General features: G+C 49.4%; 1 protein-coding gene across 1 annotated transcript; it reads right to left on the bottom strand.

Annotated features, from left to right (window-relative positions):
• Positions 1-7577: 7577 nt before the first annotated feature.
• On the bottom strand, positions 7578-18219 carry LOC138182405 (ejaculatory bulb-specific protein 3). Its single transcript, XM_069118218.1, has 4 exons — positions 18061-18219; positions 12752-12923; positions 8851-8945; positions 7578-7821 (listed from the first exon to the last, which is right to left on the bottom strand). The coding sequence occupies exons 1-4, from the start codon at positions 18064-18066 to the stop codon at positions 7717-7719; spliced, it is 378 nt and encodes a 125-aa protein (XP_068974319.1). The 5' UTR covers positions 18067-18219; the 3' UTR covers positions 7578-7716.
• Between the last annotated feature and the right edge of the window lie 706 nt (positions 18220-18925).

Below are 18925 nucleotides of genomic sequence, written 5' to 3'. Positions count from 1 at the left end.
AACTTGGTTCTAAAATAAGGAGGCAGATGATGGAACGAGCTGAAGCGAAATCAAACGACGCTCTATCGTTTCGATCGTCTGCGAACCCAAGATGGTCGTTCCATCTTGGAGAATGGCGCGACGCTACGGGCATGAATAGAAGGCACATGTATTTGAAGGAAACCAGACTAGCTGGTAACTGGGCGTCTGCGTTAACCGGTGCGTTCGCTGTTTCGAATTTATTTCGGAATTTATCCGGTTGTCGGAAATTTATCCGTCGGACGAAATGGATATTTTCGCAAACAGCCAGATCGTTGATCGATTTGTCGCGAGAAACGCGGTTCCTCCTTCGTGCAAATTAGCGGAACCGCGCGAGACAAAGACGCGGCGCGATCCATTTTCAACGAAAGAACCGCGATCGCCTGCGCCGTTTCACATGGAAAAACTGTGATATCCGGGGAGACAGGGAAACGGGAACGTACGCCGTTATCTCGTTGGTAAACCGAGAAATTCTGGAAACGGTGTTTAGATCCGTAGGAAAGCGTAAACTGCGATATTTGCGGAGCACCGGCGGACGAGCGAAGAAACGTACTCGTGTGCACGATGGACGCGTCGCAGGTTCGAGCAAAGGCAGGAGTCCAGTTTAACTAGGAAACGTCGTTTGTCTGGACGATGGAAAAGCAACAAACGAGGTGGAACCGCGAGACACTAATTTTCCGGGATTTACTCGTGGCTGGTTGCCGATAAAGGCGAATGCGCGGCCGCCATACTCTGTCCCGTTTTCCGATACTGCAAAGTCTCCTTTCGCCAGGACAAAAAGTCGTCCCCGAGACGGAAACGTAACGTCTCGTCTCGATCGTCTGGTTTCCGATGACACGGACGAAGAAAGGAGAGAGAAACGCCAGAATTTGCCGGCGAAGCACGAGGAATCGGTATCCGGGTCACACCTCGAGATCGAGAGACAAGGAAAGCGGAGGGAAGGAAGATGAGGGAGGATTTGCAACGTTGACAGCAGAGGGAATCGGGCGAGACAGCCGACTGTCCTGATGTCTAATTTCGAGAGAGGATCCTGCCAGGCGACGCGACTAACGATAAGCCTTCGATCTAGCGACCATACGTAGCCGTAGGCGATCCAACAGCGAACGGGATCAGCGGAAACAATACGCTGGAAAATCGACCTTTTCGTCTTTTGTCCCCTTCTTCTCGTATCTTTCATTTATAGCGCTGCCTTCGATCGCATTCCCGTAGGTTTCGTAAGCTCGGCCGACCTTATACGCGACACACGGCTATGGTAGGTAACTGGAACGCGGTAGTAAGTAACTAAAACGCTCGACGATCGACTACCTCCCTTAACGTTGCGCGTATCTATAAATTTTGCAAAGTGGTTTCTGGTCGACGTTTATTTGTTTACGTGAATTGCGAGGGTGGATATTCCATGACTCGGCACGAGCCGCCACCTCTCGTGGCAACCTGCCGCTGCTTGTCGTCCGAACGCTCGACGTTGCAGCGCGCCAATCTCTTGGAAAACCTTCGAGCTGACGCGTCTTTGATCGAACTGTACGAGTGCTGGTAAAATTCGATTGGCAAATTTCTGTAACACGAGCGAAAAGCTGGCCTGTGCGATTTCCATCCGCTTGCTAGCGTAATTTAAGTGGCAGCGCGACCCAGCTTTCTCGCTATGCGTCTTAGGCAAATTTCATCAACGTTATTTCGCGTAATTTCCAGCTCTTTCGTGCAAAGCAAACACCGGCAGCATCGGGAAATCATCGTTTCCGAAGGAACCAGCCACAGCCACGAAATCTGCGTTTACAAAGGCAACATAGCCGGGATCGATCGCCTCGATGCACGCCGTTAAATATCTAATTAGCGAAATTAGGCTGTCAAGCGGCAACGATCCGCGAGGAAGGCAGGCGTGCGTTATTCGGCTACCTGGCCGGGCCGTAACGAGGATACGTCAGAACACGTGCGAGCAAACGCGTTAACCTGCTAGCCGATTGCCGCGAACGTCCACGTATGTATCTACACGCACGCGTATATATATATATATATATATATATATATATATATGCTTATGCGATTATTTGTTATTTATTATTTATTATTTATTACGCTAGACGTTGAAATTCGAGGTGCGTGTTCGCGAAATTCCGCTACTTTGTCTCTTTATCGAGAAGAAAAATCTGTGACGCGTAAAAAGAAAAGAGCGTATAAGAGCGATCTTGGCGGCAAGTTGCAAGCTCGAGATACGCGAACCGTAGATCCGTCGGGCATTCGTAGACATAAAGTTGTTCGTCGTTTAAGAACCATGAATCTTCGTGCGAGTGAGGAAACTGGCCAATTTCCTACGCGTTACGATGAAATATCACAGAGTTGTCGAAAAGGCACCGATTCCCCATGGATTAATAGAAATCCTCGACCGATCGAAGTCTCGTCGCTTCCCCATACGATTCGTACGAGTCGGTTGCACGCACCGCGTATACGTACCGATGCCACGTTGTAGGAGCGCAATCGCGTACCTACGTCGAGAGAAATGGGAACCTTGTCGGACAGCGAAGGCAGAAAGGAGGAGAAGAGACGAGACGATATCGAGTATTTGCAAAGATTCTCGAATTTCAGGAACGACCGCGAGACCGATTCTTCGCGAACCGAAATTCGCGTCCTCTCTTGCGTTCCTCGCGCGATTCGAATTTACCTCGTATCTCGACGCAGTGCGAAAACGATTACAGGCTATAACGGTGGTGTTCGAGTCAACGTAGAGACGATGAGTAACGGTAAGGGTACCGAGCACGCGAGATCGATCGTCGTAGCACGCACCGCTGTGAAACGTTCTAAAGCAGTCGTTTAAATTCGAGTTAGATAGGAGAATTCGTTCGGCTGGAGTGGCGAATCTGGTCTCTAATTTCGTTAGGGAGCGCTCGAAACCAACTAAACGTAACTTCTCGTTACGCGTGGCGAAGGATCGGTCTCCGCGGCTCTGGACAATTTCTCGACGCGATCCGTCCCTACGTGATCTCGCGTTACGCGACCGGTGTACGCCAGTTTGCCGAACACGGCGGACGCTGCGTGCACGGCTAATCAAAGGGATACCTCTTTAGATCGGTGAAAGAGACGACGATGACGACCCTACCTGTTGAAAAGGAGCAAATTAAATAAACTTGGAGCAAAGATCGTTGCAACACCGACTCCGAAAGTAATCCATTTTCTATGACCGAACGAATCGACCACGCGACGAGCGAATTGCCGCTTGATTCTTTCGCCGTTCCCTTTATTTTTACCGCTTCTGTCTTTTCTCTCGGCCCACGGACAGACAGCCGGATCTCGGTGTACGTAACAGAGAGGAGTGGAACGAAGGGACGAAAGAAGGAAGCTAAATTGAATTCTAGGTTTCCCACTCGATTTAAGTTTCCTCTGTCAGTGTTTGCCCTCTCGAAGAATGGAGCATGTACGAAGGGGCAGGGAGGATCCGGTCGAGTCGGTTCTTTCGTCGGAATCACGCATTTAAATCGACTGTTTAAGTCGGTTCTATACTAATTTCGTAATTCGTTTCGTAATTCATTTCCATACTTAACGCTGGGCTGCCAACAAATTTCGAACAAACAGACCTGGGAGGTGGGTACGTGGACAAAGAAGGGTAAAGAAAGCGTGGGAAGCGGTCGTATTCACCGCGAGACGACTATAAATAAATCAACGCGCAGCTACGATGGCGTTTAGCGATAGACTGGCGATAGGCGCGATTCGATCGATCGACGCTGTTCGATGGACGCGACAGCATTGGCCTTAGATATCTCGAGGGATAGAAGTAAAAACGATACGCGGTTTCGACCGGTTTTGTCGTCAGCTACAGCAAAATGGCGGCGAATTGGAAAACGGGCAGGTTCGCCAACAAACCCGTTTACAAGTAGAATCGAAGAAATCGAATTCGGCGATATCTAGCAACCGCAAACTATGTCGGTATATGTACGTAACGTGAAAAATGCGAACGTACGAAAGGGGGCGCGGTTTCCTCCGCGCGAGCGAAACATTCAGCGGCTTTGTAAGTATCGTTTCGATTACTTTGTAATATCGTAGCTACGATACGAGCATCTTTTCGCTCGTCGAAACGTTAATTTCACTATGAGAGGGATCGATAAAAGCGAGGAAAAGAGAGGTGGGCCGGACGATGGAGAGGAGAGACGAACGTCGATTCGATTGTCTGGCTGGCGAGCTTTCCAACAATTTAATCGTACAAGTTGCTACGGACTGCGAGCACGTGGATGACTCTGCAAATATCGATTTCGGCAAAAATTGCTGTCCTAGGCGATCGTGTAGCGCGCTATACCCAAGTTCTTACGATCGTCGTTGCTTTCGAGACTGAAACGCGGTAAAGCGCAGTTGTCCGGCTGCTCTACGAGCGAAAATCGACTCGCTTCTTGCGACGTCTTCGAACGGCCTCGCAGCTCGTACAACCTTCGTTAAATTCGCATTAGCCTTCGTTTGAGCGACTTTGCCAACTTTTAAGTACTCGGAATGATTTGCAATCCGTCGTATAGGTTGGAAACGAGCCGAAGCGTCTCGGTTAAGGGAAGGGTGCTAACGGAGTCGAAGAGCGCCAGGCAGAGGCGTAAAAACGAAGGCAAAGGGGATACGAATAAAGGAGGAAAAAGGAGAAAAGGGAAAGGGGAAAAGGGAAAAGAGGATGAAAAAACAGATACTACATGGAGGAGGGGAAAGGGGGGGGAGGGAGGAAGGAGGAGCGGTTAATTTATCACGAGACTCTTGAAGTTTTGCTGGTCCAACAAAGGCGACCGCGAGAGCAAAGTTTCCCCCAAGCGATGTTTCACGGTAGCAGGATAAGAAAATTCGAACGGTTCTTCGCGGCCGAAATAAAAGTCGTGTCCTGCCCCGGTTGGACAAGACGAAGAGGGGTAGGTCTATTTACGGGATCTCCACTCTCTTCGTAATAGCTCGGCCCTGCTCTTACACGGCAATCCCATTCCACGACTGTCAAATATTTTATTTTCCGGCTGTTAGCCTGCGTTAACTCGCGATAACATGGCCCGTGAGGATCGATCGCGTTTCCTCTAAACGGAAGCTCGCCCGTCTAAATATTCGTTGGGAAAATTCACCTAGGCGCGCGATTTCGAGCCAGTCGATCAGATTCTCTGCCGCTGTACCGTCCGTAACCTCGATACTTTTACGACAACACAGTTTGCCGTTCGGGTGTCGCTTTGTCTCGCGAAGCAACCAACGGCCAAAGAAAGACAGCAGGCTCGACGAGTGTCTAATTAAAATAAACGCGAAGCTCGTTAAAAAGCGGCAATGCGACAAAGTAAGAGAAAAGGGATGAACGAGAGTGGAAAGGAAAGAGCGGAAATGGAACGAGATGTCGATAAATAAAATATTATTCTCTCGGATTCTTTGACGGCGGATACTTGACGCAGAGAGAGAGAGAGAGAGAGAGAGAAAATCAACGAGTACATAATTATCCGATTCCAGATTTGCGAATCGGCGCAACTCGATCGCAACCTGATAATTCTTTCTGCCTGAGTAAACTCGGTTCGACTTTGAATCTCCGTTGCTCGCTGTTCGTTCCATTTTATTCCTTTGTTGGTTCCGTGCAGTTCGAGTTTGTCGCGAGAAAAATTGGTCGAAACGGAGGCAGATGGTCTGGGAATTGGAGCAGGTACGTGGAAGAAGAAAGTAACGCTTGCGAGGAATATCGGGGACGAAGGTTTCAAGAGGGTAAGAAAGACGAAAGAAGGGACGATCGTTGCTGCGTGCAATTAATTTATCGGCAGGCTGTTCGTAAACGAGCGAAAGATAAGAGGAGAGGGCGCGATTCCTTGCCCTTTCGAAAGCTCCGCAAAGGCCCCGAAAGGGGAAACCGATGCAAACGAGAAATTGTTCTGAAAGTCGTGAAAGAATTATGGCGTGTGTATAGCGGCTCGCATATTTCGCGGCCGGACACCGTCAGGAAATTAAGCGAACGGTCTCAAGGGCGGCGTTTTCGGACTCGAAACTTGGCTCGGCAAACTTTTCCCGTTATCCAGGCTGAATTTATCGGTTCGCGGCTACAAATAAATTATCGGTAACCGTGACTACCGTACAAACGTCGCGGAACTTACACTTTCGACAAATCCCTTATCGGGATCGCGATCGCGATCCTCCTGCTTTTCTTGAAATATTCAACGGATACCGTGCCGTCGCGCACGACTCCGCCCTCGCTCGATTCTCCACCTTCGTGTAACTTTCACGATGCTTGTTCGCCAACTAACGAGCCGAAACTACCTCGGTAAGTGGTCGTTTCGGTTAGTTCGAGAAAAAATTCCAGCCGACAACGAGAGAGCTAATAACGGCCGAGTTGATTCAATTTCTCCGACGAAAAGACGCAGGAATTTCACGACTATCGAACCACTCGAGCGTGTCGTCTTCCGACTAAACGTACAAGAACGTAGGTGGGGCCAGGTGTGCGATCGGAACGAAACTTTGGTCGGGAACGGAAGGCCTGGTCGTCCGGTTCCACCAAGGAAAAGTCGACGACGAACGTCGAAAATCGATGTTGCTTTATGGGCCGAATGACAAGATAAACGATCGTTGTTTGACGTTGAACCAAGCGATAAAGTAATTCGCTGGAAAAATGTATATCTACGTTCTATGCGATTTACCTCGGTGTAACATATAAGGTGTGTATTCTTACCAAGTTTATTGCTTAATAAAACCGAAACGTCAAAATATGTACTACGTACTTTGCGTAGGACGCGACGTCCTCCTATTTCGGTCGACGTCTTTCGACCAAGATGCTTTCGCGCGACACGCACAATGGACGGGCGACGCGACGCTGGCAAACATTTCCAATGGGATCAAAGCGACGAACATACTCGAAACGAAATTGCGACGGAATCTGGAAGGAACGAGTCACTCGCCTCGTGCATACGGAAGTGGAGATGCCGCGTCCCACTTTTCCCTCTACAGACCTTCCACGGATGATTGTAAAGTTGCCGGAGCGTTTACGACTCGCGGCCAAGTTAGCGTCGGTTGGCCGTCGTTGTCTCGTGGAAAAATCGCGATTCGATGTTCGAACGGCGGAGAAAAAGAGGGGGAAACGACCAAATTCTCGATAACGAGAAGGAACGTGGCAGGCGCTACGGTTTCGCGAAAACTTTCGTGCGAACGACGAGAGAAAGGAGCGCGTACACCGCGTACAGCGCGTAGACCGCGTACGAATCTCCGTTGGATCGGCTCGATCGGATAAATTTTTTTCCAATTTCGCGTTAAATCCGCCGGTTTACGTTTCGTTCGTCGACCGTGAAAGCGGCTTGATTATTTCGAACGCGAAACAATCGGTCGTGACAGAACCGCGAGGGGAATGGAAGGGAATGGGGTTGAAACGGGAGGAACGATGCGAAAGGCGCGAGCTGCGTAAAAGCGCGACGTGCCTGGCGAATTCTCCTTTGTTCTCCAAGCGCTTGTCCTTTCAACCAAACGAACAAATCCTCCGAGACTCGCACTCTCTTCGGGTTTTCTCGTTCGTCTCGCGGCTACCAACGAATCAGACTCGCCGTGCTTTCGCGTGGAAAGGTATTCTTCTACTCAGGGGCTGCTCGCTTTTTCTCTTCCGATTCTACGCAAATGCAACGTTTATTTTGCAATCTTTTAACCGAGTACAGAATTTAAGAAACGACGTAGCCGATTTATTAATAGAGGTGTCGACGAATCGTCTTCGAAGGCTACTTGGACGTCTTCTACATCGCGAACCGCTTAGTGTAATTCGATTCCACGTTGTTGCGCCTGATCCTGGAATTTCAGCTTGTACTCGCCAGTCGGGTCGTACTTCTTCGACAGCCGTTCCCAGATTTGTGGTCGCTGAAACACAAACATCGAAATCGTTTCGTTCGAAAATTAATTAGTTCCGTTTAACAAACGCCGAGTTCCTGCAATTTCGGAGCTACGTAATTTCAGCGACCGGAAGTGCGCGCGTTACGTTACACGGAACGACGGGCGGTGAAAGAGGAGGAGTGCCCCGCGCTATACATCCGCCGTGACAAAAGGGGCAAGGATAGAGCACGCGTAACCGTGACATCGTGATTTTTCAAGTACGTCGACCGTGCTACTTTTTCTATTCGTCTTCTATTCTAGCGAAATTAATTAATCACGAGACTCTGTTAACGAAGCGTAAAAACAAGAAGGGTATTCGCGAGTCGGATTAAAAGTCAGCGACAAAGATAAGGCCGCGAGAGTTAAATCGTTCGTTGTCGACTTTTGCAAACCGGAAGCATTCTCGCTCGACCGAGAATATTTTCTTCGAAAGTCTCTGCTCCCTTCTCACCTTCTACCAACTCTTTAAACATTCACGACCAACTATAATTAGAATGTCGACAACGAGAGATTCGCAACTTACTCGGCTGTACTCTCCCTTCGACGTCCGCGACTCACCCGTCTCCGCCCTTTCCCGATCACGCGCACAGCACCCACCATTAAGATATCGTATGGACGTTACCGGCGGAAAGATACGATAGAAAGAAGGAAGATACGTAAAGGGGACAAAGTTCGGGGTCGATGGAACGCGACCAAGTTGGACGCGGGGCGAATTAACCGGCTTAAAAAAGAAAAACCGGAAAGGTCGGAGCCTGAGTTAACGATTATTATCGGTCGAAGAAACGCAAGATCCCCGCAGGATAGAGAACGACCGAAACGAGGAAAACCGAAGGGCGAAGGTGATTGGTACGGTGGATCGTTCGCGAGGATACGAGGATCGAAACTGTGGCGTCCGATGAACGGGGAACCGGTTCTACGACATCCGGAAGCGAGGACAAATCGATATCGCGTCTCTGTGCGACAGGTGACCGGTGCGTTTGCGTTCGATTAGCGGCGGAAGGGTGACGGTGAACGTACCTTGTTGATCAGGAACCGGATCACCTTCTCGCTGCCCTCTTTCTGCTTTTCGCTGCACTTTTCGCAATTGTTCGCCAAAGCTTCCGGCAGGGACTCTGAAATCACACGAACAATTCGATTACGCGTGACGAAAGTTTGCTCGTCCTTGGCCCATTTTCTACTTATTCCACGCCCCTGTCACCGGACCTGCCCTTTCGTTCAAACTTTTTCGGTTCAGCCTGTCTAGGCTAGTTGGTTGCGATCGCTAACGATAAGGCCTGATAACGCGCGTCCTTGCGACTCTAGAACAGAGGTAATTGGCAAACTCTCGTAGCGACCACTTTTTCAACTTTCGCTGTTCCGCTCCTCGAGATAGAGCACGGCGCAAGTTTTCGCCGGATAAGGAATTTTCGCACGATCGTTGACCGACGATAGCGTAATTAGGAGATTCGACGATGTGGAAATCGTAGAAAAGTGCGCGAACGTAAAGACGAGTCCCATTGCTAAAATAGAAGCAAGTGCTTTTAAACGGGTTACTCCTCGAGCTGCGTTCTTATTTATACCAACGAGAGTAAGACTACCGTCCCCTTTTTTTCCCCTTGAACGACGGTTCCTCGGGGAGGCAAACAGGACACAGGGAAGCAGAAGCCTTGAAAACGCCTTGAAAACGCCTTGAAAACGAGATCAAGATATTCCATAGCGCGACCATACACGTAACGAACTTTCCAGCGAATTAAAGGAAAACTGAGCTGATGTTTCGCGCGATCTCTTTCATAAACTTTCGACGACTATCTCCGTTACCAACGTTTGCCAACGGAAACGTTGACGGAAGAACGTTCAACGTTGCTTGGAACGTTGCTTGAAAATTTAGCGATGCCAAGCTGGCCTCACGGTACTTTACGCGTCTACGAAACTTTACATCCAAGACCTCTTTGCGCCTCCGTCTTTCCCTCGAGTGGAACTTTTAACAAGTACGATATACGTGTTATTTTTCGCGCAAAAAGTCCACGGAGTATTCTGTTTTCCTTCCGTATACTCGTTGCGATTCCGCCGCTTTTATCAAGGCTGAAGGAGTAACGATATCGTAAAGAGTCGTTGAATCGTAGATTATTAGCTTATCGAACGAGGAAATACGCGATACGAAAGAAAGAATTACAGTCGTAAGGCGGCCGTTCGATGGACTTTGACCGAGCTGCCCTGGAGAGAGCAGAGTCGGCTGGCGAGGAAAAGGTAGGTGGGTCTCGTTATAATTTTTTCCATATGGCGTTCTCGATCGGTATGTCGATCGGTACCTTCGTAACGTACGTTATTCCTACGAATATAAAAGCGAGGCTTGTGCGGCAAGAAGGTGTAGGGTGGCGGTGTTTTCGTGCCCTCGTGCCGGCTCGTGACGCTTTTCCCCGGGCATCGTTTACGCCAGCTGCTCCGAAGACCGACGCGCGCTCATCGTTCGTGAATTTCCCGAGACAAGAACTACGTCAGCCTGATAAAGCACCGTCCGTTTGGCCCTCGCGATCCGCTACGCTCCACGGTAAGGGAGAAAATAAAACGGAACGAGGGAAATCCGTCTCGATGGACCGATACGTATTGACGTTTAGGCGAAGCACCCTGTCGACGCAAGGGATCGACGACGCGTTTCGCGTGAAACACGTTTGCCGATACCGGGATTACGAATTCGTCCAGCAAACGAATCGTTCGTCACCGTTTCGCTCGAAAAATATACTTTGTTCGGGTCGAAACTGTGCGGAGCGTAGGCTCCAACGATCTGCCAGGGTCTCGGAATCTCGCGTTCGCTCTGGGATAACGCTTTTACCGAAATCGACGAACAACGGAATCGACGGCGACTTTTTAACGAAGCCGTAACGTATGTACATAGATGCAAAGACTGGAACCGGTGACTCTGGCTGGGAACCGTTCGAGGCCTTATCGGCGCATCGCAACCTGTTGGTTGCCGCCGCTTTTTAATCCAAATACCTCGTGAAAATTTCCTCCCTCTTCTCGCGCCTCGATTCCCCGACGTTCCTCCCCGACATATTTATCGGCATAATTTATCATAAGAGCGGAAAGAAAAGAAAAAGGACAGTCGAGCAAAGGGGTGAAACACGCCGGCAGAGTACATCGCTTTCGCGTCTCCAATAAAAAGCTTATCGTACGTCGTTGCAAGAGAAACGACTCGCCGCCATTAAACGGAGAAAGAGCGACTGTTAAACGGATAGTCGGCGTTCCGTCTTGCTACATGATAGGGCGCGTTACAGCGGCAGCTCGTTTACGCCAAGTATCTCGATCGAATCGAAAATTATTTCGCCTAGGCGGCAAGCCGGAACAGCGAATCGCCATCGATATAGAATATTTATCGGTGGAGCGATTGTTCTTTCGGATTATCTCGGGATTACGTAGAAAGATTAAAAGCCGCGAGGCTGGATTGCCAACGTTTTCACGCGCGGTAATGTCGCGCGTGGTCCACCGACGACAACCGGATGTTATTCGAGGCGCGAACGAACATCGGTCCGCGATCACATTTAATCCGAACTGGCGTTTCGTCTCTGACGAGCGGCGGATTCGATTGCACGAGTTAATGCGAAACGAATTCGAAAACAACGATTGGAAACGCGGTCAAATCGGCTAGAAGTCGATCAGAAACGATCGGATTCCGGATATTCGTGCAACCGAATCGTACCGTTCGTACCGTGCCACGAATCGGCCGTTTTCTACGCTTTCCGCGAGATACATTTCCGTGAATTGTTACGACCGCGTGCGCGATTAATTTGAACGGACGCGGTAAAAAGAAAAGCGCAGAAATAATAACGGAACGGAAAAGGAAGAAGAGATTCGCGCGACCGACCGTATCTCGCCTCTTTCTTCTGCCGCGTCGAGTCTTCGAAGCAGCGTGACTCAAAAACGGAAAAAACGGAAAAAACGGAAAAAACGGCAAAGTTGTACGTATCTTCGACGTTTTGCGAAAGATTCGATCGACGTTTTGAGCGATGTAACGCGTGTTTGTACGTCGTTTCGAAACGAAAGCGCAAACTACTTTGTTCTTAGCGCGCAACTTTAATTTCCAAGAGGAATCTCTTCTAGGAAACAAAGATAGGTCGCGATTACATGGGTAACGCGCCCAGCCCCGCAAACTTTCCATCGACGGCATTTACCGGTGGCGTTCGGCTACGGAAGCCTACGAGGAAACCGGAAGAGACGGCGGGCACGCAAGTAGCTGCACGTTTCGTTGGTGCGCGACCGCCAGGACAGGAATGAGAAGAAAACGAGAAACGAAAACAACCAGGAGAAATAGGAGGTAGAGGGCATTGCTTATTGGATTTCGAGGCAAGAGGTCCCCTAAGACCAAGTAACGGGGAACGTTAGAGTCTGCGCGATAAAACAAGCCGCGCCGAGGGAAAGGATAGTCGGGTTAAGGCAGAGATCTGTGAAATAGAAAAATACGCCGAGACGTTTGCCTGCTACTTTCGCCTGCAATTTATATCGCCGCACGACGCTACGTTCTTACGAAAATCTTCCTTCTCGTTCGTCCCGTGTACCGATCCCTGCTTCCTCTTATTCCCCAATTCTCCGTTATTTCACTGACAGTTCCACGTATTTCGTGTTCATGCCTATAGTTTATGTCTGTCATTGACGACAAACGTATGGGATCGGTGCCGGTATCGTTCCATCATCGTGCAATTACATCTACCTGGTTTATAGCTTCCGGCAAAATTAAAAACCAGAGATAACTCTCTGCGCAGCTTAATCGTCGCTTGACGTTCTCCGATTCGAGAGGAAGAACGCGAGGAAACGGTTGTTTCGCTCGTAGGACAGTGCGCCGATCGGCCGATGTAATTGGAGACGAACGAGGGCGGCACAGAGGTTAGGTGTGTAGGTGTTGGCGTCAAAAGTTAAAGTTAAAGTTAAAGTTAAAGGATCGACTCACTTTTAAGCTCCTTGCCGTCGGGTGTACAATTTCCGGCATCCAGCAGGCAGTTTACGTAGTTGTTGAGTAGACGATCGCTGTTCAGGATCGAATCCAAGTCGACGTTGTCGTATTTCGTCGTGTACTTCTCTGCCAGGACGCAGACCAACATGGCCAGGAAAACAACCGCGACCTGCATACGAAAGCCGGACAGAAAAGCACGAGTCTTTTATAAAGTGGCGTATTCTACGTGATAAAGCGACGTAACGCCGTGATACCAAGCACCGACCCTTCACCACCCATTTTCCTCCCCATCGTCCTTCGTGTTTTCTCGCGACTAAAGCTAACGGGCTAATAACAAAAACTCCACCGACTTTGAAAAACCGTTATCGTGCTGCACGACGACACTGCGATGGGTATCAAGAGCATCGAGGGATTACGTCGTTCTCGAGACTTTCGCGAGTTACCCGTTCTACACCGACGACGATCCGATGCAGCTAGTTGGCTGTGATACGTTTCAACGATATTTTACTTCGTAGCCTGTTGTTACGTTCTCGAAACTTTCCCGCTACTTTGTCGAGAAGCTGAAACTTGTCGGGTAACTATCGCGTCAAAACAGATTACGCGATTCGGTGACATCCAACGACTTTTAAATACAACCCGTTCGAACTTTGATCGAGAAGTCGGCCTGCGCTACCTCTCGGATTAGAAACGCTCGTAAAGTTTATTATCGGAGCGTCGTACGAGCTTCGACTTGGACGTTGAAACGTAAACGTGTAAGAACTTGGAGATCGAACGTACTTGGGCTAAAAAAAATACGTATACCGAGATCGGCCTAGAGGCGGGAAAATTTAGCTGCGTCGAGTTTGTCGCTTGCAGCGACAAAACGTCTTTTATTCGAGGCACGAAAAGTAAAAGAGAGAGGGAGGGAAGGAGGGGGGGAGAGAGAGAGAGAGAGAGAGAAGCACAAGCAAGTGGTTCGCGTGCAACGAGAACCGGTTCGGCTCTTTCAAAAATGCGTACTTACGCCTGCGCGTGACAAAATGGAAGGGATTAAAGAGATCGTTCGTCGCGACGCGCTGTATAAACAGACTGCGGTCCAGCGTGCGCGTTTTCACGGTTGGATCGACGATAGGTGAGCGAGGTTGGCCGGATAAATCGGGCGAAAGGTCGAGTAGCGCGTAACAGAATAGAAGGTGATCGTGAATCTGATCGTGGACAATGGATAGGACGCGACTAGTAACGCGATCCTAGCTAAGTGGATCTCGGAAGCGACGCGGCCAACACGAAATCTGGCTTGCTATTTCCCGGCCACCTTGATAATGTCGAAATTTAATATTCCATCGATGTAACCGAGATCCGATCTAGATTTAACCCGACTTCGATTCGCGCTTGACGGAAATTTGCTCGGTACGGGGAACGCGCGAAACGAAGACTCGGCGCGTATACCCGAGGCAAGCGAGGTCTAAGTACAACGCGAAATCTAGACTCGGCTGACAACCGCTGCTCGGTCGTAGCGATCTCTGATCGTCGTTCGTGCGCTTGACCCAACGCGAGACCGGATTACGCAACGACGATTCACGGTTAAACGGATCGCAGGCGACACGAGCCCTGATCGAGCATCCCGCTTTCTACGCTCCAGATGCACGAATAACGCGCACACCCGACCGTGCCGTGCCGTTGTAGCTGCTAACCGCGCGACAACAAGTCGTCCTTGCCCGTTCCGACTCACGATTTTCCATAAATCCTGCGCAATCGTTTCCATACCTACGCATACACCGGCGCTAACGATCGACGCGCATTCTTCGGCCGAGCAAAGCCGTTTCGAGGATAACTCGAATCGTTTGCAAAATCCACGTTACGCTACAACTTGGCGGAAGAATTTTCGTCGTTCGTTGAATTTTCGTCGATCGTCGGACACGCGGATTTCGTTCGGCAACGTTGAAATTTCCCTTCTTGCTAAATGCTTGCCGATGCTTGTAACGAGTAATCGCCAACAAAGAGGAAAACTCGCTGTTTCGTAACCCGGTCTGTACGAAACGTTCGTCTTTCGTACTTTCGCTGACTCGAGAGGCTCGTAAAGACGCGTATAGCAGCGTGTTTGCACAGACCGGATTTCGCTCGTCAATTTCTTGCCGCTAACTGATCCGTCGTCTTCGAAACGGGCCAAGGTGAAGGAGATGAGAAAAAGACGAATGCCGCTCGCTTAACGATACAGCGCGAATGCACCGCGCTCGGGACCGAACGTTAATCCACGGAAATTGTAATTCGTGCGTAACGTAGTCGTAACGGCGCCAAGGACAAGGATAGTTAAATCGAACGTTGGTTAACGAAATCGTAGTCGACGACTGGTTACAACGTTACGAAGAAACGTCTTTCTGTACGTTAAACGTGCTCTCGCGAGTACATTTTACGCCATTATCGTCGAAGGACTTTTATCGCGAAAGAAGGATTCTTCTCGTACCGCTAAATTTTCCAGACATAGCGGCAAGATTAAAAGCACCGGTTAAAAAAATTAACCAATTCTTTCTCGCGCCTTTTCCACGAAAAGAAAGCATCGACGATGCAGCTACCGCGCTATTTTTCATTCCAACCGCTTTCGTCGATCGTTTTATCCTTACGAAGGTTTTGATAAAAACCTGCTTGAACGACAAAGAGGAAGAAGAGTAGAGGTCGCGAGTCCTGTCGCTCGACTAAAATAGTCCGATGCACGATTGCGAATGCTCGTACACCGAGCGCCGCTCTCTAAACAGCGTAATGTCGATAATTACGGAATTGGTGTCAACGTCGCGCCGTGTCGTCGTCGTTGTCGTCGTCGTTGTCGTTGTCGTCGTCGTTGTCGTTGTCGTCGTCGTTGTCGTCGTCGTTGTCGTCGTCGTCGTTGTCGTCGTCGTTGTCGTCGTCGTTGTCGTCGTTGTCGTCGTTGTTGTCGTTGTCGTCGTTGTTGTCGTTGTTGTCGTTGTTGTCGTTGTCGTCGTCGTCGTCGTTATCGCCGTCGTCGTAAGCGGTACACGTAAGTACATAAATCCCATGACGCAATCGCACCATCGAGGAATGCTTCCTAACGCCTTTCACTCTCACGAATAAATTTCACCTCGGTTCTTTGCTCGTTTTTCGTGGACAGCGGACTGCCGTTCGATGAACAAAATTTTGTTACCAACTGCGACGGAAACCGTACTCCGTACTTGGCAATCGGACACGGATAACTTTCGACAACGATAAATGTAAATGGATCGCGGAAGGTAATCCGACGAGTCAAACTGTCAGAACGTTAAACGATATTCGTCGTTGGCAAATTAAATTCTACGAAATCTCTAGCAACGATACATCGATTCGACCATAACGAATGCAAATATCCTCTTTCGCGCGATACCGCTGAATCACGATGACCGGATACCGCCGCTGAATCTATCCCGGACTAATCGATGGTTTTTAAATAGTCGCACGATTAACCTCGTGGTTGATTAAAACGCCGATGCGAGCGACACGCCGTCAAAGCGGCGAAATCGTATATCCGATGAAACGGCGCGCGTTAATTCCTGGCGATTAACGAGCTGCGCGCAAAGTCCTCTAATTAGACGTAGATTAAAACCACGAGCATCGAAGATCGAACGAACGGCGATAGAACGGCGATAGAACGGCGATAGAACGGCGATAGAACGGCGATAGAACGGCGATAGAACGAAAATGGCGGGCGAATCGCGTTCGATCAGCTCGAATCCAGTTTCTTATCACGCTGCTCGATCGTACCCGTAGCGGTTACCGCAGACATGTTGTTGCGCGCGACCAGAAATTTTCCTCTTCTTTCTCGTATCGCTTGGAAAAGATGGCGGTGAACGCGTGCGAAATTCATTTGCCATTGTCCGCTGGCCGTCTCGCGACGCGTCCAATCCGATTTTCATCGATAAATCGGCGGGAGAAATTGAAATTGAAAGTGCGATTTTCCTATCTATTCGCCGAAGAGGATTAGAAAGATCGATCAACGAGGGTGAATAGAAACGTGCGGCTTTCCCCGGATTAAAGTATTCCGGCGAAACGATGATCCGATTTAGACGAATGTCAACGGGCATTTTTTCACTGCGCTGCGATCCGATCTATGCAACTATGGAGAGACTAACGCGTCGATGTTTGAGCAAACTTCACGAAGAACGAAGCAAATAAAAGGCCATGGCCGGAAACGAAGGCTTGGCTGCGCTAGTCAAGCTAGAACGGTCGACGAAATAAAATCTTTGCCGGTTGAAAAAAGGCCGGCCGTGTTCTCGGTTAATTTCGTACGAGCGTGGGACGGATACGCGTGCAAACGAATACCGGCGATCGAACGATCGCGATTCCCAGCTACGGTTCGATGCTCGGTTCCTCGGAACGTTGTTCCACCGTTATTCCGTTCCACGCTGCAAACCAGAGATACGTTCGGCAAATTTTCATCGACGCTGTTCACAGTTGATCTGCTCGAACGTCGAATTACTTTTGAATCGACAAGAGAGTATAAGCTATTTCGCAACGTCCGTCATATCCGAATCTATTTGTCGCTCGATGCTCCGACCGATTTAACGAGACGGTTCGTTTTCGATTGCTCGAGCTAAAATTTCAGTAGAAAGTGTCGCGCGTGAACGATAGTCGTTCCGACGGCCTTGGACGTTCAGCGGAAAATATTCGGCACCGCTAATTCCCCTTACGCGTCGCGGGACACGCGTGAATTTTCCGCGAAACGAACGGAGGGCGGGTTCGCTGTGGCGCGCGTTCCGCGAATTTAAGCGAACGCGTTTTCTCAAATTAAACGTCCTGTAGCCTGTTTATCACGAGATAATCTTCTTCCGCCGTGATAACTCGAGCAGACGCACGCGTCGCGATTAAGTCGCGAAAGACGTTTAGTCGCCTTACAGCTACGGCGTTAAATGGTTTTGCACGGTGTTAATCGCTCCGGACGATCCTCCGAGGTATTCGAATTACGTCGTCGCGCATAAATACGTTATGTCGTTACATTTTCTCGTCTAAGGTATATTTTCCGCCACCTCTGTTCGTCCAATGATTCGACTTTTAAACTTACGCGAAGGTTACGCAAGGAACGTGAGAATATGTTGCGAGAACGAGTCGGCTTGCAGCGCAAAAAGAGGCGCTAGATTTACGTTTGAACGAGAGAAGCAAAGGTCGATCGAGTACCATAGAGATTGGAGCAAACTGTGGTACAAAGCGCAAGACCCGATGCAAAAACCGAAGGAAAAGCGAAAAGGAAAGAAAGATATGGAAAAACTAGAGAAGAGGAAATGGGGATGTGGCGAGGAGAGGACAGAGCGTGGGAAGAGGCGAGAAAAGGAAAAAGCGTCGCTTACCTTCATGTTTGCAGCTCGTGTGGTGCAGGAAAACGAAGTTAAGCGTGACTGATGCTGGCTTCGGCGTCGATCAAGTGTTTTATACCCGGCCGTTTGCCCAGCCTCCGAATTCGTCGGATCGGTTTTACTCGTCTTTGTCGCACCTCCGCTGGCGTTGCCGGCGACTGTCCTGCTTCGGCTTGCGCGGAGGGTCGCGTGGACTCGGACGAGACGAGGAACGGCGGAACGACGCGACAGAACGGCCGGCATGGAAGGGAACGGGACGGGACGAAACGAAAGGTAAACGCAGTCCACACCTTCTGAGAATTGCGACGACACGTGCCCGTTAATGGATAAGTAGCTCTGTTGCGTGATGATTTTTTGTCAGAAAAATAACGTTCCTTGTTTTTCGCGAGAATATGTCGGATATAATAAACACGAAGAAGGAAAAAAACGTTGGATCAAAGATAAGCAAGACGCGCCTGGTCTGGACGGGCGTGAATTATCCTACCGCCAAATATAAATCCGATCGTTCTCGCGAAAGGTGAAAAGGAGATATCGTATTATGCAACTGATAACAATGCGCGAGCAAATATCGCAGCCGCCAACGATGCTAATAACAATGATCGCTCCAAGTTGCACGAATGTACGTAGGTAAACGCTTACGTAGGTCGTGATTTCTTCGAAGCGCTTTTTCCGAAGCTTTTTCACGAAATGACGAAATGAAGAAAGAAATGGATAAATAATGGAGTTATTTGCGCGAACGTTATCAGCCTGAGGATGAATCGCGATCCTTTTCCAATGTTTCGCGATTCTGCGTGGAAATATCGGTAAACCGTCTCGTCGATTATCCGTTATAGCTTCAAATTTTTCGGATAATTGGTTC

Source organism: Bombus flavifrons, chromosome 1 (genome assembly GCF_040668555.2).
Source record: "Bombus flavifrons isolate JBK064 chromosome 1, iyBomFlav1_principal, whole genome shotgun sequence".
NCBI classification, from domain to species: Eukaryota; Metazoa; Arthropoda; class Insecta; order Hymenoptera; family Apidae; genus Bombus; species Bombus flavifrons.
Note: the sequence above shows the minus strand (reverse complement) of the source record. Positions and strands in the feature narration are given on the sequence as shown.